The sequence below is a fragment of the Notamacropus eugenii genome, chromosome 2 (assembly GCF_028372415.1).
Source record: "Notamacropus eugenii isolate mMacEug1 chromosome 2, mMacEug1.pri_v2, whole genome shotgun sequence".
In the NCBI taxonomy this organism is placed as follows: domain Eukaryota; kingdom Metazoa; phylum Chordata; class Mammalia; order Diprotodontia; family Macropodidae; genus Notamacropus; species Notamacropus eugenii.
The window spans coordinates 292,623,191-292,650,384 of NC_092873.1; the positions used below are offsets into that span (position 1 = coordinate 292,623,191).

A 27,194-nucleotide genomic window follows, 5' to 3' on the forward strand; every position below is an offset into this window, starting at 1 on the left:
TTATCTTAGGATTTGGCTTCTTCTCTCCCATAGATGTTAAATGTGATGAATCTCACAAAATCAAAGAGTTAGAAGAGACTGCAGAGGCCCTTTAGTCTAACCTGAATATGACCTAGAATCCCTTTGGCAATGTTGCCAACTATGGGCCTTCCACCCTTCCTTTGAAGACCTCTTGTTAGAAGACTGTCTCTTACCTCCCACAGCAGCACATTCCATTTTTGTATTACTCTTCTTTTTAGGAGAGTTCTCCCAACATTATTCTCCTACTCCTGCTGCTGGAGACAGAGAGAATAAATCTGCTCTCGCTTTCTGCATGATAGTCCTTGAGAATAGCCATCATATCCACTCTACATTTTCTCTCCACAAGCTTAACCTACCTTGTCCCTTCACATTAAGGCATTAACTTGAGACCCTTAATCATCCTGGTTGACATTTTCTGGACACCCTCCATTTCATCTGTGCCCTTTTCTAAAATGTGATGTCCCAAACTAAACACAGTGGTCCAGGCATGGTCTGACACAGGAGAGAATACAACAGAATTCCTACCTCCTTTGTTGCGAGCACTAGGCCTCTCTCTGTGTAGCCAAAGACCCAGTGAGCTACTGTGACTGCCACATCATACCCTGTAGTCAGTCTTCTTGAGCTTGCAGTTGACCAAAAACAGTACATTTTTCTTATATGAACCATTGTCCAGCCAGGACTCTCACGCCCTGTTTTAAGCTTATAATTATATTATAAAGTTTTAGTTTATTCCTATCATTTTATGTTTGTCTTTTTGTGCCATGGACCTCTCTGGCAATCTGCTGAAGCCTATTCGTAATAATGTTTTTAAATGCATAAAATAAAGCACATAGGATTACAAAGGAAACCAATTATATTGAAATAAAGATGTAATTTTTTTCCCATCCTAGTTCATAGACCTAGCTTAAGAAATACTTGTCTGGTCTATCAGTTCAATTCAGTTCAATTGAAATTTATTAAGTACCTATTATGGGAACTATCAAAATCTCTTTGCAGCCTGACTCTCATCTACTTTGTTAGATATCCCTCAGGTTGGTCTCAACTGAAAATTGATTAACATGCCATCTATGCTGTTGTCACAAGCAGTTTCCATAGAAATGGCACTCTCTCAAGGTTTTTTCCCCTCAACCCATTACTGACCATTCTTGGATCCAGTCATTCGACTACTTTCAGATTCTTCTTCCTCTTCCACCATCTGGTTCACATTTTCTGTCCATGAGGATATCATGAGTAACTTTGCCCAGGTGAATTAATGGGACATGTCTAGTGTGGGCCCTTCCTCCCCCAAGCCAAGTCTTGGTTGCCTGAGGCTCCCAAAGGTGAGATGACTTACCTATGCCCACACAGATAAAGGTAGGTCTTGAGATCAGTTCTTCCTGATCTCCAGCTGCTTACGCATTCTGCATCTTACCAGTCTAGTAACCGTTTCAAAGAAGTAAGTGAGCTTGGTCTGTTGTGACCTGATGAAACTTTACCATCTCTTTATGAACATAGCTTCATATTCTAGATGGTCACTAACCATCCCTTTAATAATACATTCTGTAATTTTTATCAGAGTCACACTCACTAACCTATCAGTTTGCAGTGTTCCCTCTCTGCTTTTGAAAATTGGGAAGTTTTTTTTCTCTTATCCTGTCGCACCTGTTTCAAATCATTCTCCCTGTTTATCTGCTCTTTAGCCCTCTTGCTAGTGCCTTTGTTCAGTTCCTTGTCTTATGTTTCACCTGGGCTTTTGCAATAGCCTACTAAATGAACTCGTGGTTCCTAGTATCTTTTCTTTTTAGTTCATCTTCCACACTATTTATAGAATGATTTTCCTAAAGCACCAATCAGACTGTGTTATTCTCCAAATCATAAACCTTCAGTGGATCCCTCTTGCCTCTAGGATAAAACAGAAACTTTGCTTGACTTTAAAAACCCTTATTCATCTATCTCTAGCCTAACTTTTGCAGATTATTGTATGTTATTCTCTTTATGCAGTTTACATTCCACTCAGCTGAATCAATTTATGAATCCTGAGCCCAGCATCCCATCTCCCGGCCTTGTGCCTTTGTAGGGGCAGACCCCTAAGCCAGGAATATACTCCTTCCTCACCACCACATGTTAGAATCCTAAGCTTCTTTTGAGATTCAGCCCCTGGGGAGCCTTTTCTGATGTTGTCTTCCTCAGCTTGAAATTATGTTGGTAACTATCTGCTTACCTATTGTATTCACTCTGTAGAATGTTATCTCCTTGAGAGACAGACCCTTTTCTCTTTGCCCTTGTGTTTGGGTGCCCACAGCAACTCATATTTTGTAAATGCATCATAAATGCTTATTGGACTGGGTTTGAATCACATCTCTAACAGTAGTTCAGTAGGTACTGCTACCAAATTTTTTTTTTACTTGGGCTTGGTGACTTAAACTCATTAGGAGCAGCTGGGTACTCCTTTATTACATCCTTACTTATTTGAATTTCATCTCTCAATCATTTTTATTCCATCCTTTCCAATCCAACAATCATTCTTCTTGCAAGAAACAATAAGCAAAGTCATAGAATCTGACATTTGGAAAGGATCTAGTCCAGAAGCCATCTAATTGAATCAGCATTTGATTAAAAATCTTCTTTTGCTGCATGTGCACACATGCATATGCCCACACATGTGCGCATGCACACACACACACACACACACACACACACACACACACACACACATCCAGCCTTTGCAAGAAAACTTCCAGAGAGTCAGCTGCCTCCTCTTCCAAGACACTCTGGTCGACTTGGAGCTAGCTCTAATTGCTAAATGCTCTCTTCTCTCCACCTCCCCCCTCGCCTTTACTTTAATAGATAATCTCAAAGACTCTTGCTGATGCTAACAATATATAAATCTAGGATCTCTCCAACCTCCTTCCAGTTTACAACTACATCAGTTCCTGCTTCTATAAATGAGCATAATATTGTTGTGAGGGTCAAGTGAGATTTTTGTATATATTTGCAAACCTCAATGCATTGTACTAGTGTTAGCTATTATTATTCCTTCACAAAAATAATACTTACTAAGGTCCTCTGTAAATCCTTCTTTGCCAAGGATAACAGTAGTCTCAGTTCTGAACTAATTTTTCTCCAGCTTTCAGCAATATGCATATATCTCTGTAATATGTAACAACCACAGAGTATTGGGTTTTCAGTTTGATTCAACAATTAAATTCCATAAAAAATAAGTATTATGTGGCATTGTGCTAGCACTGAGAATATGAATACAGACTGAAACAGTCCATCTTCATAGGGACCCCTCATTCTGTTGGAAATATATAAAGGATACATAGAGCGATAGAATAAAAGACAATTTGAGGAGGGCAAAGAACACCAAAGACAGAGATTGGGGGTGGGGAAGAGATTTGAATTTCATGGAGGAGATAACTAAGCTGAATTGAATAATTTCGCCTTCTCTCTATGGTTCTCTATCATCAACTAGTTCATCCCAGAAGGAGTCCTGTTTTCCACCAAGAAAGACAGAAATAAGAAGTTTGTGGTGTTTTCTTTTTGTTTTTCCCTTCCATTTTCAATTCATTGTGGGGTTTAGCTTTAAACAGTATACTTACAGGACCCTTCCATGCTTGTGTATGACTCTATTAATAGTCCTTCACACAATCTCACATTTACATCACAGTATAAGATACATAAAGACCTTTTCTTATGTTATTCTCTTTAAGTAGGTAAAACAAATTTTACTGTCCCCATTTTCCTGATGAGAAAATGAAGCTCAGAGATATTGTAAGCTGGCCAAAATCAAATGGAGGCAACCCTATCTCTGACACTTAGCCCGTGTGTGTGTGTGTCTGTGTGTCTGTGTGTGTGTGTGACTTTGGACTACACACTTAACTGCCCCTTTCCTCAATTTCTTCATCTATAAAGTAGGAGAGACTAGATTAGCTAGCCTCTGAGGTCCCTTCCAGCTTATGACCTTTAATAGTTACTGTGTGCAGACCTAGGGCTTAAATGAAGGTCTTGTGGTCATATCTTATGATGCCATAAGATTGTAACCATAATGTAAGATAAATAATATACAAGCAAAAAAGTGAACTGATTAATGATATAAGTTCACAAAGAATATCCCACTAGTTTGATGACAAATGGTGCTGTCAGTGAACCTGTTTATGAGATGTTAATTGGGTACCACATGTATTAGAACAAACTAAAATGGTTATGCTATTCACACCAAGTAAGAATGTTATATAAATGTTCTTTTGGAAGTTTCATTTTGGAACAGAAATTGTGTGTCTTTATTCAGCTCTGCTCTGTCACTATATGATATTAACATTAAACACTAAATATAAATGTTAACTTCATGACAGTTCCTTTAGTTAATAAATTGAGCATTTAAAAATTATTGTAAAATTTATTCTCTTGTAAGTTTTGAATTTTCAATAATTATATGCATATGTATATATAATTTTTATTAAATGAAAAGTTTGAAATGATTGCTTATCCTAGGATCTTTGTGAATGGCAGATTTTTATGACTTTGGCCTTATAGCGATTTATATCATGTTTTCGTCTCTTTACCCAATTATGGTTATACATGAGTAGGCAGGTAGATAGATGGATCAGGGTATTCCTTTGACTGGTGCAAATGGGAGACTGTCCTAAAACTTTTTTCTTTGAGTGACCTGTCCAGGATTCCACAGCCAGTCTGTGTCTGAAGCAGGGCTTGAAAGCAACTGTTACAGACTCAGAGGACAGCTTTCTTTCTGCTATTCCAAATATGAAAATAATAGAACCTCAATTTGAAGAATGTTTGAGAATGTGGACTTTTCATGTGTTTACAGGAAATATCATTCTTCCTTTTATTCTGTGTTAAACAGTCTAAAGCTTTTGAAAATGATAACCCATTCACAGAGCACAGTGTTATTTACAATCAATTTTTCAGTGAGATACAACTAAACAAATTGTTTTCTTGAAGAAACTTTTGCAATTCAAGCCTTCTTGGGTGGCTAAAATGTTCATATTTTTAGAAATATTGTGCTGTACACTGGATTAGTAAGCTTCTCTTCTATTTACAGGGATAAGTTAATAAGTCCTAGAAAAAAAAGAATTTTTTATCTCCTGGGTAATATGTTGATATATGCCCCTGCTGTTCAGATGTGGGAAATTTTTTTATGGAAAAGTATAATCTACTTATGTAAGACTCAGGTTATAAGCTGCTACATACTAGGTCAATATTCTAAAAGCTTTTCCCTCTCTGGTGCCATATTTGATTGTCCCTGGCAATTGTTAATATGTTGTTTCAAATAGAAAAAGAAGTCTGTGCTATTGGGGGTATTTGAAGTTTACAGTTTGGTTTAACAGATCATTTTGTGTCATTTTTTCCTTCTAGTATGCTAATTTCTTAGCTTCTAAGAAGGTTCATTCTAGATACATTTGACTAGTTATTGTTATTCAGTTTCTGAGATCTTTCTATCAATAGTAACCCTGCAAGGAGGTGCAGAACATTTTTTTAAAAATTATGCTTCCCCTATATCTCCCTTTACCAATTTTTAACATAAAAAAGTACATCTAATTCTACCAATCAATAAAGCATTCATTAAGTGCCCGGTAGAATAGCCTTTCTCTTTGTAGTCCCAGGGCTTGTCATTATACCTAGCACTGAATAAGCACTTACTAAGTGTTGTTGAATGCCTCACTGATCTGTTCTAGGCTCTGTGCAAAACTCCTGTGGTTACAGAGACACAAATGAAACAGTGTATGCCCTTGGGGAGTTGGCATTTGATAGGAAGGAACAACTTCTACACATGGAATAAAACATGTTTCAAATATGTAAAAAATGTAAAGTACATATGTATGTATCTGTCTAGGCACACAGAGAGATTCAGATGCACAATAAAGGCAAGTTCATTTGGGGAGGAAGTACAAGCAGCTCAGAGAATCACCTAAGACCTTATGTAGAAAGTAGCGTTCGATGGAGCTGGGAATAATTATACAGCTCTATTTGCGCAGTAGCTGACAAGAGTGCCAGTTGTATTCTCCAAACCCTATGATAAATAACTTTGTGAATATCAGGTAGACATTAGTGAGCTTACTGTATGTAGAAAGTTAAACTAGGATTTATTCATAAAATGTTTTTGTCCCCTAATGATACAAGCTTTAATTAATATTTTGTTGCCTTGCTAGATATTTTCTTCCATTTTCTTTTTTAGTTCATTATTATTTTGGGTGCTCACCACTATGACTGTGTCACTGGTTGGCAGTAGGACCGTTTTTGTTTTAGAGGTTGTGTCTAAATGACCAAGTCTGAAGCTTGCTCACTCTGCCCTGTAATTACCTTAACACCAGTCTCTACGAGCATCTTCTGATGAAAACAGGAAGGGATATGCACAGACAGCACGTGCTTGATGGTTTCGTTCTCTTCTTCTGTTCTCTTTTAAAGTTACAACACAGCTGAACCCACGCTCCGTTTTGTGGAATCCTTTGAATTTTCTAATTTTAATGCATGTTGAAGAACCAGCCATTCTTTTTTAAAAATATATTTTTATTTATTTTGTTAAACATTTCTTACTTACATTTTAAAAAATGTTTAAATTTTGAGCTTCAAATTCTCTCCTTCCTTCCCTCCCCTCCCTCATCCCTTGCAAGCAATATGATGTCAGTTATACATTTCAAGTCGCAATATATTTCCAAATTAGCTGTGTTGTAAAAGAAAACATCCACAAAACAAGGAAAATAAAATGAGCATGCTTCAGTCTGCCCTCCAAGCTCAGTCATTCTTCTTTTAATCAAATCCCTCCTTCCTCCCTCCCCCACCCTTTCTTTGTTTTCTGTTACCTGGGCTCCCAATGCTGTTTGTTCAGTGGGACAAGGCACAGTGTGTGGTGATGAACATCCACCTACAGAATCATTTTGACTGCTTACATGTTTACATAATTCGCTTTTGACACCACGTTCTCCAGAAGAGGCTTCATGTTCTCAGTAGAACCGAAATGATTAACTTCTACATTTTTGAAGCTAAGGAAGTAGAGACAGTGGGATTATTGGATCAGAGGCTTCAAATAGAGGGAGTCTGCAGGAAGGAGACAGGTATTTAGACTCTAGGGGCCATTAGTCGCATTACAATTTTGGTTTTGAAACCGTGTTTCTCTCTTTACTGCTTCTCATTGGGATCTTTGTTCTACAGCCACAACACTAAGACAACGACCTGGCTAGATCCCCGTCTCTGTAAGAAAGCAAAGGCTCCAGAAGACTGTGAAGATGGAGGTGAGACAATGCCGAGCTTGTCGCACTCATTTTCTTCCATTTGGGGTTAGATGCCTAATTAGACCCACTAAAACGCAGGGAAGGGAGCACCAACAATCAGCCACAGGATGTATATCTTTGGAAGATTTCATTAAAGAATTTTCTTCTTTCTCTTGGAATTCATACAACTGTATTATTTCACTACATGAGTGAAAATGTGTCTGCCCACTCTTAGAAATCTCTAAATACAAACTTAATGGATGTACCAATATATGTGTTTTCTAACTCTCTCTCTGTGTCTTTCTGCGTGTGTGTGTGTGTGTGTGTGTGTGTGTGTATAAATACACTCACATATATGTATGGAGGATATCTCAGAAAGGCTTAGTTCTGTTTTAAGCTCTTAAAGCTTAAAATCGCACCAAGATTTTTAAAAATAACACACACACACACATCTATCTATCTGTCTGTCTATCTATAAAGATATATAAACATGGACTTATCAGTGTGGATGCCTCTCTTAGTGGTTCAGGTCTCATTACCCTCCACCTTGTCTTTTTCTGGATACTTCTCTTCCATTTGTATCTTTAAATCCTCCATAAAGGATCTACCCATTGTATGAGGGGTCTTCTTGTAGTGAATTCAGATACTCCAGGAGAGAAGAGGCTTATTAATTATTACACACAGAACTACACATGAAGAAATATCAACAATTAATGTTTGTGGACTTGAGAATTTTGTGATCCTAAGCATATTTATGTTCTTTCTCTGCCTCTGTCACAACTGAAGAGGAACAGCCAGATAAAACTGACGGTCATTTTGTGTTTTTGTCCTTTTTGTTGGCTATTGTGGTCAAAAAAAAAAATTCATCAGCCAGCCTTCTGCTGATATATAATAGTAAGTAAGATTTATTTAGCTTTCAGGTTGCAAAGTATTGTACAAACGTGGTCAGATTTGATCCTCACAAGAACCCTGTGATGCAGGACATATTGATGTGGTTAAGTTGTTTTTCCATAAAGATAGCTAATTAGTATTAGAAGCAGATCTTTCCTGATCCTGGGTCCTAAGCTTTTCCCACCACATTATTCGTTAGCTCGATGGTGCAGTGAATAGAGCACTGGACCAGGAGTCAGGAAGATCTGTATTTAAACCCTGATACACACTCTTACTAACCATGATACCCTGAGCAAGTCACTTAACCTCTGTATCCATCAGTTTCCTCATCTGTAAAGGAAAATGATAATAGCACCTACCTCTGAAGGTTGGGATGAAAATAAAATTATGCAGACTTCTAAGTTGTTCACAAATAGACCTTACAGACGTTATTGTTTACAAACATTATTATTCACATATAGATTAAAATCTTCATAGATTAGATGTCTGCCAGTATTGCTAATAGCTTTCTAAGTTTTGCAAAAGAGTCGTGATAGCCAGACCTACGGAAATACACTGCCTCCCTTTCCTGTCCATCTCCTTGTTCCTCAGCTTCGTGCAATGTGACTTTTAGACCCATCATTCTACAGCTCTCTCAGAGGTCATCAATCAATCAATCAGTAAAGATGTATTAAATATCTTTTGTGTTCCAGGCACTGTGCTAAACTCTCGGGATAAAAAAGAGGCTCAAAGAGCTCACAATATAGTGGGGAAGGGGACGGAGGGAGACAACAAACAAATATATACAAACAGGTCACATACAGGATAAATAAAAAATAATTAACAGAGAGAAAGCACTAAAATTAGAAGGGGTTGGGAAAAACTCCCTAAAGAAAATAGGCTTTTAGTGAGTACTTAAAGAAAGCCAGGAAAACCAATAGGCAAAAATGAGAAGAGAGAACATTCCTGTCAAGGGGGCAGCCAGAGGAATTGCTAGGAGCCAAGAGATGGAGTGTCTTGGTCTCAGAACATCTAGGAAGACAGTGTTACTAGATTGAAGAGTATGAAGGTGACATGGTCAGATCTACACTTCAGTAAAATCACTTTAGTGACTAAATGGAAGATAGATTGGAGTGGAAAGAGAGGCAATGAGGTGATAAGGGCCTGCACCAGGGTCGGGGCAACATCAGAGGAAAGAAGGGGGTGTGTTCAAGAGATGCTATAAATGTGCCCTTGACTCTTTGTTTGGGAGCCTGAGGACTAATAACTTCTTAATGTCAGATTGCGTTGTCTTTGTTCTGTCCTTATTCTCTTTGCTCTCCCAGCTGATAATGACCCTGTGGGTCACCCCTTCTTTTTGATACTCTCACCTTCCTTGCTTCCCGTGACAGACACTACCTTCATTATTCTCCTTCTAATCTAACTGTTCCTTTTCTTTTTCCATTTCTGATTCCTTATCTCCATGGCACAGAGTAATCACTTAATAAATGCTTTATCCATCTAAACTTATCACTTTCCCTAGTTACTCTATTTCTGATCATAACTAATTCCTTGTCAAGTCTCAGAACCTTGGTATCATATTGGACTTCTCCCTCATTCTTACCCCACACCACCAATTATCTACAAGTCTTGTCATCTCTGTTAACATATGCACCTGTTTTTCTTCACTCCTACTGCAAGCATTCTATTTCAGACCCTCTCTTTTATCTTGCCTAAACTGTTGTAATAGCCTGCTAACTGGTCTTCCAGTCTCTAGTCTAGCATAATATTTGGAGTCGGGTAAGTACTGATTGAATTGTTTTTTATTCATTCATTTTTCCATCCATTTTCCATACCATTTCCCCCATAATTATCCTATCACTAAGGTCATATAATTTATTCTACTTAAAAACCTTCAGTAGTTCCCATTGCTGATAAAGTTATCAGTGAAGTTTAAACTACTAACCTTGAGATTCTAGGCCCTCAACATTATGGTTTTAACCTATCTAGCTTATCTCATACAATTCCCCTTTATATAATTCTTGCTGCAGCCCAGCTATACTAATTTCTCTCTTACATACTCAAATTTTTCATCATATTTTTCTTGACTCTTTATAACATTTTACCTTATATGATTTTTATTTGTGTTCAATAATTTGTGTATTTTAATTATTTACCTGTTAGATTATAAGTTCCTTGAGGACAGGGACCATTCCAGTTTTCTTCTTTTCATCCCTATCACTTTGTACATAGCAGGCCATATGCTGTTTAACATTTTCGTCAGTGACTTCATAGGCTACCAGAATCATACAGGGTATTCTTATTATCAAATTTTAAGATGACTTCCAGCTAGGATTGATATCTAAAATTTAAGGTGACAGAATCTAAAAAGATCCTGAAAAGGTAGAATATTATATTAGAACTTGTAAGATGAAATTTATCAGATATAAATGTCAAAAACAGAAGATAGGAGAGACTTGATTGGCCAAAAGTTTTTCCAAAAAATAAATGGAGGTTTTAGTGGTCGGCAAACTCAATATGTGTTAGCAGTGTGAAGTGGCATCCAAAAAAGTTAATATTCTCTTGGAGATTCCTAGCTTCCAAGGATAAGGAGGTGATAGTCCGTTTGTACTCTCCCTTGGTCAGACCACATGTGGAAAATTGTGTTTAGTTTTGGGTACCACTTTTTGAGGAAGACATTAAAAAACATGACTGCATTCAGAGGAGGGCATTCAAATAATGAAAGACATTGAATTCTTGTCATGCAATAAGCATTTGAAAGAATTAGGGATATTTAACCTGGAGAAAAGCACAGAGGTAACGTGATAGCTACTTAAGTTTTAGAAGTACTGTCAGTTGAAGAAGGTTCTGCTTTGCCCCAGAGATCAGAAGTTGAAGAAGCAAATTTAGGTTTAATGTCAAGAAAAACTTGGTTAATAATTTTGTTGTTGTAGTTCAGTCTTTTCAGTTGTGTCTAACTCTTTGTGACCCCTCTTAGAGTTTTCTTGGCAGAGATACTTAAGTGGTTTACTATTTCCTTCTCCAGCTCATTTTATGAATGAGGAATGGAGACAGATGGAGTTAAGTGACTTGCCCAGGTTCACAAAGCTAGTAAGTGACTGAGGCCAGATTTAAACTCAACAAGATGAGTTTTCCTGACTCCAAACCCAGAGCTCTATGCACTATGGAGCCACATAGCTGCCCACTTAATAATTGGAGATATCCAAAAATAGAATGGCCCACCTTGGAAATAGTGCCTTACCTTCATTGGAAGACTTCAAGCAGGAGCTAAACGACCATTTCTTGAGCATGTTAAAGTAGGAATTTCCTTTCAAGTATCAGTTGTGCCTGTTGACCATTGAGTTCCTTTCCAACTCCAAATTTTAGGATTCTGTGATATTGATAAGCTGAAAAGCAGCCAGGAAAGACATGACCTTCATAGTGAAAGGACTTGAGATCAGACCACTGGAGAATGGGTTGAAGGGAAAGAAAATGTTTACCCTAGAGAAGAAAAGACTTCTGTTGTTCTTTACCTGCTTACCAATATTTTAATATTATTTATGTCTAATTCCTACTTGGGGGTTGAATTCCAATGAGGGCAGCCTATTCCTTTTCATTTTTCTTTACATCAAGCCTAAAACTGCTCCCCTGACAGTTGTACCCATTACTCCCTTTGTGATCAAGCAGAACACCTCTAGCCTCTTTTCCACATGGCCTCCCTCTTTAGATATTTGAAGACATGTCTTCTTTTCTCCAGATCAGTCATCACCTGTTCCTTTAGCCTATGCTCATACTGTTTGTTTCCGTTGTCCCTCTCACCCCCTTTTGGATGTGGTCCAATTTGTCAGTACGTTCCCTAAAATGTGATAACCACATTCCTACCACAGTACATCTGTTCTTGATGCTTTTTTTTTTTTTTTGGTCTAGATCTGTGATTTCATTTATGTAAGGAGTTGCCCAATAAAGTACCCCAATAAAAAATAAAGTTCCCCTTCTAGTAATTCAGATCGACTATTGCTCATCAAATTATAGTCTTAGGAATTAATTTCCTGGAACACTTAGAGGTTGAGTGTCTTGCCTAAGGTCAAGTCAGTTAACAATTTTTAAAGTACCTATTTACTACCTAGGACTGTCCTAGACCTTAGCAATTCAAAGAAAGATGAGAACAACTTCTATCTTCTAGGTGCTCGTAATCTAATGAGATTTTGAGCCTTTTGTTGTTCAGTCTATTCTGACTCTTTCTGAACCCATTTGGGGTTTTCTTAGTAAAGACACTGAAGTGGTTTGCCATTTCTTTTTCCAGCTTATTTTACAGATGAGGAACTGATGCAAACAGGGCTAATGACTTGCCCAGGATCACACAGCTAGTGAATGTCTGACATTATATTGGAACTCAGGTCTTCCTAACTCCAGGTCTGGTGCCCCACCCACTGTACCACCTAACTGCTTGATTATGAGCATAGCCTCACATCCAGGTAGTCCTGACTTCTGAGGTTCACTCCCTACCCACTAGTTGATGCAACCTCTAAATGTTATTGATCCTGACCATTCTTTTCTTCCTCCTTTTTTTGTGGTAGTTTTTAAAAAATAAATTATACTTTTCGGTTATTCAAGCATTTATTTTTAGTTCCTTCCACTTCTTCCCTCATTGGCTAAACAAAACCACTGTAACAAATATTCATAAGCATGCAAACAAAATAAATTCCCATATTGTCCCTTTCCAGTGAACTGTGTCTCATTCTGCATGTATTTGTCCCTCACCTCTATCAGGAAATGTGTAGCATTTTTCATCATCAGCCATCATTGATCAGAGTTCTTAAATTTTTCAAAATTGTTAGTTTTTAAAATGCTTTTATTATTGTTCTCCTGGTTCTCCTCATTACAATCAGGATCAATTCATACAAGTCTTCCCAGGTTTCTCTGAAACTGTATAGGGGCAGCTAGGTGATTCAGTGGATAGAACACTGAACCTGGTGTCAGGAAGGCGTGCGTTAAAATCTGGTCTCAGACACTTACTAGCTATGTGACCCTGGGCAAGTCACTTAACATCTATCTGCCCCAGTTTCTTCAACTATATGAGAATTATAACAGCACCTACCTCCCAGTGTTATTATGAATCTCAAATGAGATAGTATTTGTAAAGGACTTTGAGCAGTAATTGTCACTTAGTAGGTACTTTAAAAGCACCTACCTTTCCTTCCTTTCTCCCTCTTTTCATTTCTTAGAGCTTAATACTATTCCATTACATTCATATACAATAATGTTCAGCCATTTCACAACTGATGGGCATCCTTTTAGTTTCTAGTTCTTTGCCACTACAAAAAGACCTGCTGCTATAAATGTTTTTGTACATATAGGACCTTTTCCTCTTTCTTTCATCTCTTAGGAATACAGACCTAGCGCTGGCATCACTGGATCACAGGATATTCGCAATTTAGTACCTTTTGGGGTATAGTTCCAAATAGCTTTCCAGAGTAGCCCAAACAGTTCACAGCTTCATCAACAGTAGAATATGCTTATTTTCCCACTTCCTTTTTGACAGTTGTCATTTTCCTGTTTTTTTCAACTTTGCCAGTCTGATGGGTGTAAGGTAGAACTTCAAAATTTCTTTAGTTTGCTTTTCTCTAGTTATTAGTGTTTTGGAGCTATGTCTTTCTTTTCATAGGTTGAGTTCATATTTATTACTTTTAGCTGCCCTCTCACCATTAACTCATTGAGTTTGTAGTCTACTAACTCTTAGATTTTTTTTCTCACACAGGATAGTAATATACTGGCTATTCTACTTTTGGATATCTCTAATTATTAAGCAGGCAGCTAGGTGGATAGAGTGCCAGGCCTGAAGTCAGGGATACTCATCTTCCTGAGCTCAAATCTGGCCTCAGATACTAGGTGTGTAACCCTGGACAAGTCACTTAGTTCAGTTTCCTGATCTGTAAAATGAGCTGGAGAAGGAAATGGCAAACCACTCTAGTATCTTTGTCAAGAAAACCCTGAATGGAGTAAGGAAGAGTCAGACACAACTAAAACAACTGCTCAATAACCAATTCTTCATGGATTTTTAGACTTGGATTATACCTTCTTCCAACCTTTAGTCTGTCTTCGAAGTGGAAGTCATTCCATTGCTTGATCTTTTCTAAAAGTTTTCATAACATTTTTTAAATATCTTTAAACATTCTACTATTCATTATAAAACATTCAAGAAAGACTGCACTGTTTCCAAATCTGGTTTTTGGCTATCTAGTCTTCTAATACCCTTCATTGTATCAAGACTAGTTTCATGTAATTCTTGGAAAATTTGTCTGATAATTTAATTAGCTAAAATATTTATCTTTATTCAGATAAAACCCATTAGTGTTGCTGTTAGATAATTAGTACAAAAGTATTCATTAAAAAGTTGTTTTAGTTCTAAACTATCCTTTCTTAAGATTATGAGTCCTGGGCTTGGGGTCAGGATAGTTTTTTTTTTTAATAATATAGATATATAGATACATTTTACCCCTAAAACTAAGTGTGTGACCTTGGCATCATGTACTTTGCATAGCTTCAAATGTTATAGAAATGTCAGTTATTGTCACTTTAGTGAAAGAACTTAAATTTTAAATACAGCTAAAAGTAGATTGAAATTTGACATCACTTTTTGGCTTTAGAAAATGTTAAAAGAATTTAGAAACTTATATTCTAGAGTTTCAGAGTAAGAGAGCAAATTGTCAGTCCTTTTTCAGGGAAAAAATTCTAACAATTAAACTGAAAAAGAAGACTGCCTTGATTTGCAGGAAATAGTATAGCGTTTACATCTGATTTTTATTGATATATTTTATTTTTAATTAGTCAGTTGGTAGAGTCTAGGTAGAGTCCAGGGAGTGATGATGGATAACAAGGTTGGAAAGGGAGGTTGGGGCCAAACTGAGAAAGACTTTAGAAATCAAAGGAGTTTGTATTTGATCCTAAAGGCAATAGGGAGCCATTGGAGCTTATTGAGTAGAAGAATAATATGTCAGATCTACATTTGAGGAAAAGTGCTTCAGCAGATGGATAAAGAATAGTTTGGAGTGGGAAGAGACTTGAGGTTTTTATACACTTTTATTTCTGAATACTTCTAATCAGTCAGTTAAACCACTGTGTATCAGGCGCAGTGCTAAGTGCTGGGGATGCAAAATGAGGCAAAAGGCAATCCCTGTTCTCAAAGAGCTCATAATTTGATGAAGAAGACAACATGCAAACAAATAATTTTGCATCTACATATAAATAGAAAATTATTTGTTTGAAATATATGGTAGTTAGGAAATAGTTAACAGAAAGAAGGCACTGGAATTAAGACGAATTGGAAAAGGCTTCCTGTAGAAGGTAGCATTTTAGTTGGGACTTAATTGGAAGCTAGGGAGTCAGGAGGCAGGGCAGAAGAGGTTGAGTGTTCCAGGAGCGAGGGACAGCCAGAGCAAATGGCCAGAGAGGATAGATGGAGTGCCTACTTATCTCTCTCTTTCCCCTCCCCAACTAGTTATCCTTTGCAGTAAAGACTTAAAAAAGAAGGGGGAAAAAAGTAGTTCAGTAAATCCAAATAGCAGTATGTGCAATATACTTTTTGATAAAAAGTCAACATTCCTTCAGCTCCTTATATTAAAATAAGCATCATTCACCTTTTAACTGAAACTTTTGCCTGTTGGAGGCCAATCCTTTGCTCAGTCTCCAAATTCCCACCATAGCCATCCAAAAAACAAGATATACAGGGCTGTGCAAATATTTGCCATATTCTTTGTTTCCTCTACCATTATCCCTTGATCACCTTTCATCTTTTTAAATTTATATGATCTAATTATGTCACCCTCTCCCCATCCTTCTTAATTTATGTTGACTTCTGCATCAGTCAGTTACCTTTCTCCATACTTTAGCACCAAAGTCCTGCTCTTCCTTACCCCTCCAATCATCTTCAAATATTCCAAATAACTTCTAATAACTTGGCCACCCAGTAGTCATCTTTGTCAGTTTGCTCCTCCATTTTGCTTGTTAGATTCCTATCCATCCTTTGAAATTCAAGTTAGAAATTGTCCTTCCCTGCCCTTCTACTGGTAATGAATTTCTCCTGTGATTTGATCCCTACAGTTCCCCATAACCTTTAGCATCGTGACATTTTGCTGTGAAAGTTTCTTATTTACTTAGGATGTTATGCCATCTCTTTTTATGTATATATACTGTTAGCTCCTTGTAGGCACAGGGACTAAATTTTATGGAAACTGTAGGCTTTCCAGCCAGCTAGCACTTCACATCAGACTTGGCAAATACTCTGTCCTTGATGGGCTTATTAGTTGATAAAAGTTAATTAGTTGATAATGCATGGAAGCAAATGTTAGCAGGGTTGAAAGGGCATTTTCTTATAAAACTTCAGTGCTTATCAAAAGATGTATTCCATAATTAGAGTATATGAAGAGGAAGAGTTTAGAGATGAACATTAAGCTTCTAAATAGCTATTTCATTTTTCTTTACTTTACATTACCATCTACAAAATGAGGAATAATACCGGTCACCAAAGCTAAAAATTGTTTCTAAATGTGAACTAGGGGAAATAGTTCTCATTTCTTGTGCCATTATAGAGAAAAAAATATACACTTTTTCTGATAGGTGGTAATGGATTTTCTTTTAATATCCACTAACATTTTTTTTCCTCTAGGAAATATTTCTCTACCTTTTTTCCTTCCAAAAATCTACTTAGTGAAATCACAAACACATAGATTACAATAATTTCAGATCATATTTCTTCATATGTGGCATTGTTGAAATGTTTTCTATTTCTGTTGAATCTTAACATTTCATTTATTTTTTACTTCTGTTTGCAGAACTTCCATATGGGTGGGAGAAAATAGAAGACCCCCAGTACGGGACATACTATGTTGAGTAAGTTGTTACACAAATTATACATTTGTCCAGTTATTATATAGTTGGGTATATAATCTTAGAAAGCATTGGATTATATAATTTCTGCTTGCACAGCTAGCATTCTAAATAAGGTCCTAAATTGTGAAAGTTGGTAAGAATATACATATTATTATTTTTTTTTCTCCTACAAGGTTTGTTAAAGTGATATTTGAAATATTTATGATGGGTTGGTGGGAAACATCCCAGATAATTAGCAGAAGAGTTGTCAATATTACTATAGACTTTAAGTGGCACAATTGTAGACAAGAAGATATAAAATTAGGAAACTGAAGTAGGTATCTTCAGGTATTTAAAGGATTGTCACATGGAAGAGAGATTTTATTAGACTTGGTTTTTTTCACTACAGAGAATAAAACCACTGTAGGAGCAGTGGATGCAAGTCACAAAAAAGTTGTTGTAGCACTGTTGAAAAGTGCAAAGTGAGTTTCCTCCTCATTGCAGATCTTCAGACTGAGAGTAGATGACCACTTACCAGTTTGCAGCACTCAGGTTGGGCTAAATAGTCTTTGACTGTGAATGTTTTATTGAAAAGCATCAGAAGCAGAAGTCAGAGGATTCTGAGTTCAAGTCTCAGCCCCAGCACTACCCTTGTGTGACCTTGGGCTAGTTGCAGCCTCACAGGGGAGCAAAGTTGTAGAGAAGGGACTTTGTCAACTTTCAAGTCCTCTATTCTGAAATGTTGTCATCATCATCATCATCATCTAAAGTCATTCTTCTCGCTTTGTTTAAGGACATTCAGATAGAGATAGTCCTGAGATAAGTGACTATCATGTGGTTCCTGTATTTTTATCTTTCTGAAATATAAGAACAGGTGGATAAAAGAGCTGGCTTTTATAATTGCATAAATGTATTAGAATGTAAGTTCGTCTTCCCTGGGCTTACTGAAAGTGTCACTACAGCTCCAATAGCAGGTGGGACAGCAAGGGGATAAGGACTTGATCCTGTTCCACATAAATCATGTTTCTTCTGCTAGACCTCTATATTTTGAAAACTCTTTGTCCCACAGAGCTTGTACATCATGAGTAGTTGGCACAGTAAATTAAAAACAATATTCCAAAGTATTCATGGATCTGTGGTTTGTTTATGATCATAGTTTGATGTGTAGTAATGGTCTAGGCATAGTGTAGTGTATTGGTTGACGTGTTTGGGGTATTTTGAATTCTGTATAGGGATTTGTTGCCTGTCAATCCATCAAAAAGATAGTAAGCTTCTTTTTAAAAAGAATTTTTTTTTTCCAAATTCTATCCCTCTCTGACTTCCTCCCCTACCTCCTCCCTGAGAAGGTAATAAATATAGGTTAGATATAGATATAGGTTATACCATGTACAAATATGTAAAACATTTCCATATTAGTCATTTTGTACAAGAAGACCTGAATAAAAGGAAAAAAATGAAAGAAAATGAAAAATAGCATACTTCAGTCTGCATTCAATATCAGTCCTTTCTCTGGAGGCAGATGGTATGCTTTGTCTTTAGTCCTTTGGGATTGTCTTCGATCATTGTATTGCTGAGAACAGCTAAGTTATTCACAGTTCTTCATCGAACAATATTGGTGTTACTGTGTACAACATTTTCCTGTTTCTCTTCACTTTGCTATGCATCAGTTCATGTAAGTCCTTCCAGGTTTTTCTGAAATTATCCTCCTTGTCATTTCTTACAGCACAATAACATTCCTTTGCAATCATATACCATAACTTGTTTAGCCATTCCCCAACTGATAAGTATCTCTTTGATTTTCAGTTCTTAGCCACCACGAAAAGAACTACTATAAATATTTTTCTACAAATAGGTCCTTTCCCCTTTTTTTGGATGTCTTTGGGATACAGAACTAGCAGTGGTATTGCTGGATCAAAAGTTGTGCAATTTTACAGCCTTTTGGCCAATTCCAAGTTGCTCTCCAGAATGGTTGAATCCATTCACAACTCCCACAACAGTGCGTTAGTGTCTCAGTTTTCCCACATCACCCCCAACATCCAACATTTTCCTTTTTTTGTCATATTAGCCACTCTGATAGGTGTGAGGTGGTACCCCTGAGTTGTTTTAATTTACATTTCTCTGATCAGTAGTGCTTTGGAGCATTTTTTTCATATGATTATAGATAGTTTTGATTTCTTTGTCTGGAAACTGCTTGTTCATATCCTTTGACTATTTATCAAAATGATAATCTTCTGATGTATAATTTTAGCTTTTGGGTCATATATTGTTAGATATTTAGTAAATATTTGCAGCCTGTAGGGGTAGATTGTTCAATTTCTATCTTTTCCTTAAGGTAACCCTTCTCTAATTTCTGATGATAATGTAATAGTAATTACAATGTTAGTTATAACAACTGTCATTCTCATTTTCAGTAGGTTTCGGATAGAAATGGTCTTGGGACAAAGTCTCCTATCCTGCTATTATTATTTTATATTTATATTACAAAGATAGTTAAATCAACTTAATTTTTGTAATTGAATAAAAATATTAGGATATAAACTTATCCTTTGTAGACTTTGAATTATTATTATCATCATTATTATTTCCTTTAAGGAGTTAGACAAGGAAAGCTTGGTATTAGTACTTTAAAATTCTTTTAAAAAAATTCTTATGTGGCTGTCCTGATTACTCTAAAGGACATATATAAGTTATAACTAAATTTCCACCAACATTAGCCAGATGTAGTAGGCTAATGTCAATAGTCTTAGTTTGTACTCTTTACTTGATCTTCACTCATTGCAGCATTGCCATGCCTCTTATGGGTGGTGGATTTGAAAATGACAATGTTTCTTCTGCAATTAGCTTTGAAATCTGTGCTCTAGAGCTCAGGTAGCTACATATCAGGCACATACATTCAGCTTAAGCACAAACATTAGCACCATCCTTGAAACTAGTATGCAAAGCCTGGGATTTAGGTTGCAGAAGCAAATTTAGCAATGTCATTAGTAGCTGGAAAAATAGGGAATCAAAAAATATTGGATCTTCCTCTTTTATTACTTCCCTTTTCATTAATTTGCAGATATTTAGCTTTGTTGAATACAAGTGTTTATGCATCTATACATACAACTAGAAGGACTCACATCTCATACTTTAATATTCTATACATAGAGAATGTTTGTGCTGAACAAATATATTACCTGAAGTTATTTGAAATTTCTGAATAAATCCTTAAGAAATCATCAAAAAAAATTTTTATCAAAAATCACAGAATTTTGGCTTAACAAACTGTTGAGTATAAGGTTGCTCTAGTGTTTAACTATTTTATCATGGAATACAAACAGTCCTAGTCCTTTATTCTTTAACATTTGTTTGTTGAATTTTTTGTATTATAGCCAGAATTATATTAATGTATTTCCTTCTTCCCACTATATACATTTTCATTTTTTTTAATAACTTAGAAAGAAGCCCAAGGTATCAAACATCATTGTTCAGTCTAGGCAACAGTAGAGACTTATCTGGGAATTTTTCAGACTTTTAAGCCTCCATTTTATCTTAGGCTTTGCTTCCTGGATCTACAGAGTGGGAATTATGGTCATGGGAAGTGAACAGGATGGTCAGAGGGTCAGCAGTTAATACCCATTTATTTAGTGCTTCCTATGTGTTAGGAACTAGGCTAAGTGCTAGAGATACAAAGAAATGCCAAAGCAGTCCTTTCTCATATTTTGATGAGGGAATCAAAATGATGAGGGAGGCAACATCCAAACAACTATGTACAAACAAGATATTGACAAGATATTATAGCTAATTTCAGAGGGAAGGCACTAGCATTAAGGGGGACTTGCAGAAAATGAAATTTTTAAATGAGACTCAGAGGAAGCCAGCAGGCAGAGATAAAGAGGGAGTACATTCCAGGAATGTTGGACAGTCACTAAAAAGGCAAGGTCAGGGGATAGAGTATCCTGTGCAAGGAAAAGCAAAAATGCCTGTGTCCCTGGATCAGAACATTTATGGAAGAGGCCAAAGGATAAGGAGACTGAAAAGGTAGGAAAAGACCAGGTTGTAAAGGACTTCAAAAGCCACACAAAGAATAGTTTGTTTCATTCTAGAGATAATAGAGAGCCACTGAGGTTTATTGAATAGAGGGGTAATATGGTCAGACCTATGTTGTAGATAGATCACTACAACAGCAGAGTGGGTGATGGGCTGGAATGGGGAGAGACTTGAGGCAGCGGAAACCAAACCAAGGGCCATTACAATAGTGAGGCCATGAGATGATAAGGGCCTACCCTGAGTGGTGGATAGTGTTGGGGAAAGAAGGGTCTGTGTACAAGAGATGTTGCAAAGGTAGACTTGACAGTGCTTGGTAAGAGACTTGGTGAAAGAGACCGAGGTGTTGAAAGTGATACCTAGGATGTGAGCCTAGAAAACTAGGAAATTTGGTGTTTTCCTCTACAGTGATAGTGAAATTTGGAAAAAGGGAGCACCAGTGGGGAAAGATAATGAGTTCACTTGGTACTTAGTGAGTTTAAGATGTTTACAGGACATCTAATTTTAAATGTCTAATAGATGGTTGGAGATACGAGACTGGACAACAAGAGAAAAGTTAGGGCTAGATCAGTAGATTTCTTTCTGTTTTGCATACATCCCAGAAAGTATCCTTGGCTGAAATTTTCATCTCCCTCTTTGAGCTTTTCCAGATGAACTTTGGAAACCCTTCTCTAGTCCCTTGTTCATTAGAAATGGGAATTGCTGCCTATATGCTGCCTACTTTCTGTGAAAGCTGCTCATATGTCTGACTTTTGATGGATTTGGGGGATATTTCCTATCAGTCCATTAATAAGCATTTATTAAATATCTAACCATGGACCAGGTGGTCTACTTGATTCTAGGGATACAGATAAAAATGTGAAACAACCCCTATTTTCAAGCAGCATACTTTCTATTGGAAAGATAACATGTACATATATAAATATATACAGAATAAATACCAAATTAATACAAGATAGATCTAAAGAACAGGAATCATGTCATAGGGGATAAGCCCTCAATATGGAATCAGGAGGACCTGGGTTCAAATATTGCCTTAGATCTAATACCTCTCTAAATTACTTTCTCTCTCAGTTAACTTATCTTTGAAATGGCCCTGAGGTCCCTTGCAGCTCAAAATCTATGATCATATGAAAATATGTCGACCCGTGATATAAGTATCTTCTGTTCAGCCTCCATCATTTTAATGATGTTGGACTCTTAAGCCTTAGAAAGTTAGGTAGTTTGCTAAAACTCAGAATCAGATTAAGACAGAAAGAGAGGAAGGAAGGAAGGAAGGAAGGAAGGAAGGAAGGAAGGAAGGAAGGAAGGAAGGAAGGAAGGAAGGAAGGAAGGAAGGAAGGAAGGAAGGACCTACCGACCTGTGGCTTTGATGCCCTTAAAAGACCTTTTGACTGACTCCAAGTTTTACAGAACAGATCCTTTTATTAAGGGGATTTTACACAATGTAATTTAAAAGTTTTAATATGATTTATTCAAGAGATCAGAAAAAATAGTAATTTTGAAGTGAGTTTAGGGTCATTCCTGAGGTGACCAACCTCTTTCCCTTACTTATTTTGACAGAACTTGAAATGACTGAAAGTGAACATAGCAACATGATTATACATGATTTCTAGGACAAGCTTATATTAAAGAGAATAATTTATTAAATTAAGAAAGTGCAGCTTGTACTCAGAGTGTACATATTAGTATGGAGTCAACTGATCTGTGGACCTTGTTGGCTTGATCTCCAGATTAGTTAGGTTTTCAACCACAGACATGGTAATCTGTAGTTAGCTTATGGATGGAGATTAAAAAGATCTTTCTTAAATGGCTACTCCATGGAGCTATTAGTTATCAAACCAGATGGCACCATCATTGTTATTGGCAGGGTTATTGGAGAAGGAATCCAATTGCATTGACACTTTTTACTGGTATGTAGAATATGGGGCCCTGAAAATGAGTAATTCATTTTTAAAAAGATTGCTGTAAAAGCTTTAACAGGCTCTTCATAAAAATGTTGCCATTTTTAGAAATGTAACTTTGACATAAGATTTTTTCTGTAGTAGAAATGTGGCACATAATTTTATGTGCCTATGTTTTTACAAATGAATTTGAGCAAATGATAAGATACCACATTTAGAACATTTGTATCTTTAATGATATTTCAGTAGCTCTAATTGTACATAAGATCATAATTATGTTTCTTTGACAAATTTGAACTTCCTTTGTGACAAATCATTTTATGCTTTAAAAAAAGAAAATGCATATAATGAAAATGATACTTGGAAATTATATATAGTATATAGAGTTTTTTTTGAAAATAGCAAACATTTAAAATCATGTTTTTATTTCTGTTTAATTTGATTTATAACCTTGATCAATATATTCTTCAGTACCACTTGTTATTCCTACTATTTTGTGAAAATTCCATGAATCATTCATTGCTAAAAGGAAAAAAGTTTATTCCAGGTAAAATTATTTTAACGTAAGGAAAATACCTTCTATTGTATTGTTTTCTTAACTAGAGCTTCTAACTCTTTTGTCTCAGTATTTGCAGGAAGGTGATTACTCATTTGCATGTTCCTAGGCTGTTCTCTCACACCTCATTGAAGGTGTAAATACAAATTACTCCTTTTTGTGTTCTGAAGCTTCCCTTGGTGAAGTGAATCATTCTCACTCCAAGGGGACTTCAGGCTCTTTCCAAACAGGTTTTTATCTTTGACGAATGTCTGCTTCTAGTATAAAAGGATATTCAAAAGAAATTTTCTCCATCAAATCCCCATCTCTTATAAATAAAATAGCAATATCTAATTTAGTTCTGGTATTTTTAATTTGAAGGGGGATGAGGGAGGGGCATTTCATTTAATTCATTAGATGTAATATACCCAGTACGTCTTTGAGTTGAAGTGAAATCAGATCCTAAAGAATATCTGACATTCTCACGGGTCTGAAGCTTAGCAACCGTATGTGCTCAGGAGCTGAGATGTATTTGCAGCAGTGAAGGCTAACATCCCAATTCCATCTGTGACTTCTTTCTTTTTTAACTTAGGGCTTTTTTGTGTTCTTAGCCTCTTAGTGTCATACGTGAGAAATTGAAGTCATCTAATCCTTCATTTTACATTTGAGGAAACTGAGATGCAGAGGTTACCAGAAGGGGCCCCAAGTCTCTCAGATGTTAAGGGGCAGACTTGGGATTTGAAGTGGCAGGTAGTGGATGACTGTACACCCAGCATGTCTCTAGGTTTACTGCAGAGCGAAAGAGACATTGTCTGTCCCTTACTATGCAGGTTTGTCAGCTTCAGGTTCTGAAGCTGCTTTGTGCTTTACCTTATGATTTTAGGGTGATTATTGCTCATTGTTATCTCTCTTCAGGTTAAAATACAGTTTACTAGAAAGCATGGCACTTTGGTTGTGATGCATTGTAATAAAGCTTTAGAATGCTAGAATATCTTTAAAATACTAGAATATCATTTCCGTTGTTTCTGCAGTATTCTTATGCTGACAATATATAAATAGCTTTGAAATAGAAGTTTGTGTGTGTGTATGCGTGTATGTATGTGTGTTATATATGTATGTATATTTATCATAAGATCAGAATCTGTTTCATACCTTGAGGGACCAGTTTGCTTTGTATCATAGTCAGTGTTTAAAAGGGAAAAAAATAATACCCTAACTTAGGTTTTATTGACTTTATTTTAAACAAAAGCATGTTAATATTTTATCTGGAATTGAAATACATATTTCTCTAAATGTTACAGTCACATTAACCAGAAAACCCAATTTGAAAATCCAGTGGTGGAAGCCAAGAGGAAAAAGCAGTTAGTACAGGCTGATGTTGGTTCCTCAAAGCAAGGTACAACCTACATTCTTTTCCCTTATAAAAACATCTTGTGCATTGTGGTGAATCACCACCTAAGTGATCTTGGTTTAATCATTTTCCTTTTCTGGGGGATATTGCATGTTCTTTTGTTTGTTTGCTGCAATCTACATATTCAGATGTTCAGTGTATCAGTTTCCTCATCCACTGATAAGAGATGCTGAATTCTGAGGAAATACAGAAGAACATTTTGAAAATACCAAGGTTTTCTGCTACTGCTGATAATAAGTATGCAATTAGTATTCCTTTTTAATGTGGGGAGTGTGGGGGCATGTTGGAGTTTTATTTGTATTTTATTTATCTATTATTTATAATATGATCAGGTCAGTGTTGGCTGTACAATTGACGTATGGGCCCTGAAGTTAATTACTTGCTTCTGCTGCCTGTAACCAAATGGGGTCATCATGTCAGAAGTATAAATAATGGCAAAATAATACTGACAAGTTTTGTTTATGCAGTAATGCTATTGTCTCACATTCCCTGCTGTCACTACAGGAATACCCAATTTTAATGTACTTTTCATAGCATTATTGTAGTTGTTTTGTGTATGTCTTTTGCTGGGTTTGCTTACTTTACTTTGGATTAGTTTTGGTAGATATTTACAGTGTTTCTCTGAATTTCTCATTTTTTTATTTCATATTTATCAACCAATCCCCAATCAGTGAACGTTAACTTGGTGTCTGGTTCTTGAACACCAGAAATGTTTTACAGTGAATATTTAGTATATATGAGGACTTTATGTTTTTGACTTTCTGGGAACCCAAAAGAGAGATCCTATGGGTCAAAGGATATGAAGTTTAGTGACTTTTCCCCACAGTTCTTTCACATAGCTTAACAGAGTTTTACAGAACAGTTGGACTAGTTCATAGCTCTGCCGTCAGTGTGTAGGTGTTCTTGTCTTCCTGCAGTCTTTTCCAGCATTGACTATCTCCATCTTTTGTCATCTTTGCCAGTTTCTGGATTTAGAGTTAAACCTCTATTATTTTCATTTGCATTTCTTTATTGTTAGTGATTTGGGCCAGTCTTTTGTATGATTATTGATAGATGACAGTTCTCTTTGTCCATTGACTTATTGGGGAATATTCAGTGTATGAAACATTTTCACTTTGTCTGTGTATGCCCAGTGTTTAACAGGGCCTGGCATAGAGTACATATTTAATAAGTGTATATTAATTGATTGACTCCCTCTTGGGACTTTTATATTTAGATTGGTTTACTATATATCTCGTATGTCAGGATTTTGTCAGAAATACTTGGGGGCTTTTCCTTCTTTTAAACTTTTGAAATTTTTAAGTAACAAGTATTTTTTTTTATTCTGTCCCTCTCATGTCTCTGTTCCCATTAAGCATTGTTTTTAAATCCCTTATTACGTATCTACGCAGTCCAGTAAAACAAACTCTCACGTTAGCCATGTCAGAAAATGGATGTTTTTGTCTTCATGTTAAATTCATCACATCTCTGTCATAAGGTTAATGTCATGTTTCATCTTCTTTAGTGGAAAATTGAATATTATAACTCCAGTATCTCCACAACAGTCCAGGCTTCAGACCAATAAGCTTTCAGTCTTCCCAGAGTGGCTTGGTCTAGGGCAAAGTCTGACTACTGCACACTCTCTTCTGAGCTCTGCAAGTTCTTGATCTGGTTTGGGTCTGAGCCGTAGACTTATGAGATTGTCCTGTTTGGAGACTGTTGTTGCATCCCCCACTTATCAGACAGAAAGTTCTGCTGGTTCAAAGTGACAGAACTATAGGCTTCCCTTTGGTCTGGGATTCCTGCCCTCTTTTTTCTCTGCAAGTTTCACACTGGGCTAGAAACTGGAACTGAAACCCTCTTCTGCTTCTGAAGTCTAAGCCACACCACAGCTGCTTACTTCTGAACTTGCTGTCTTCCTGGTACAGTTATGGGTTGGTGACCACTCCTCACTCTGCCACCCTGGATCCAGAACTGGGTCATAAGCAGACTTGCATGCTGGGACCTATTGCTTAGATCCCTTTGCTGGATTGAGGGCCACTTCCCATGCTGGTGCATAGCCTTAAGGCTGCTCTACAATGCTCTACATGGCATGCTCCTTACCAGACTTTGTCCATAGTGTCCACAGACCTGTCTGTCTGCCAGCCATGCCAACTTGGGTCAGAAAAATGACTCACTCTGGGGTTTTTTCCACCTTAGATTTCTCAATCAGAATTTGTTATTGTGCATTTTCTCTTTCGGAAGAGGATGAGGTTTGGGAAGGGAGAGAAAGAACAGCTCTTGTACTTCTTGGTGCTGTGCCATCTTGGCCCACCCCTCTAGTGCAGTTCTATTTGAGGTAGCCAAGCCATCTCCTTGAACCCAAGGCACATCATCCCATCCTTGCTTTCTGT

At 36.7% G+C, this 27,194-nt stretch overlaps 1 protein-coding gene across 3 annotated transcripts in view; it reads left to right on the forward strand.

Moving 5' to 3' along the window:
* MAGI3 (membrane associated guanylate kinase, WW and PDZ domain containing 3) overlaps positions 1 to 27,194 on the forward strand; it is a 226,997-nt gene that overhangs the window by 138,936 nt on the left and 60,867 nt on the right. For all 3 annotated transcript variants that reach the window (XM_072644386.1, XM_072644384.1, XM_072644385.1), the window contains exons 6-8: positions 7,171 to 7,250; positions 16,910 to 16,967; positions 24,713 to 24,807. In XM_072644386.1, the coding sequence (XP_072500487.1) occupies positions 7,171 to 7,250; positions 16,910 to 16,967; positions 24,713 to 24,807 (233 nt within the window). The remainder of the gene's footprint in view (positions 1 to 7,170; positions 7,251 to 16,909; positions 16,968 to 24,712; positions 24,808 to 27,194) is intronic.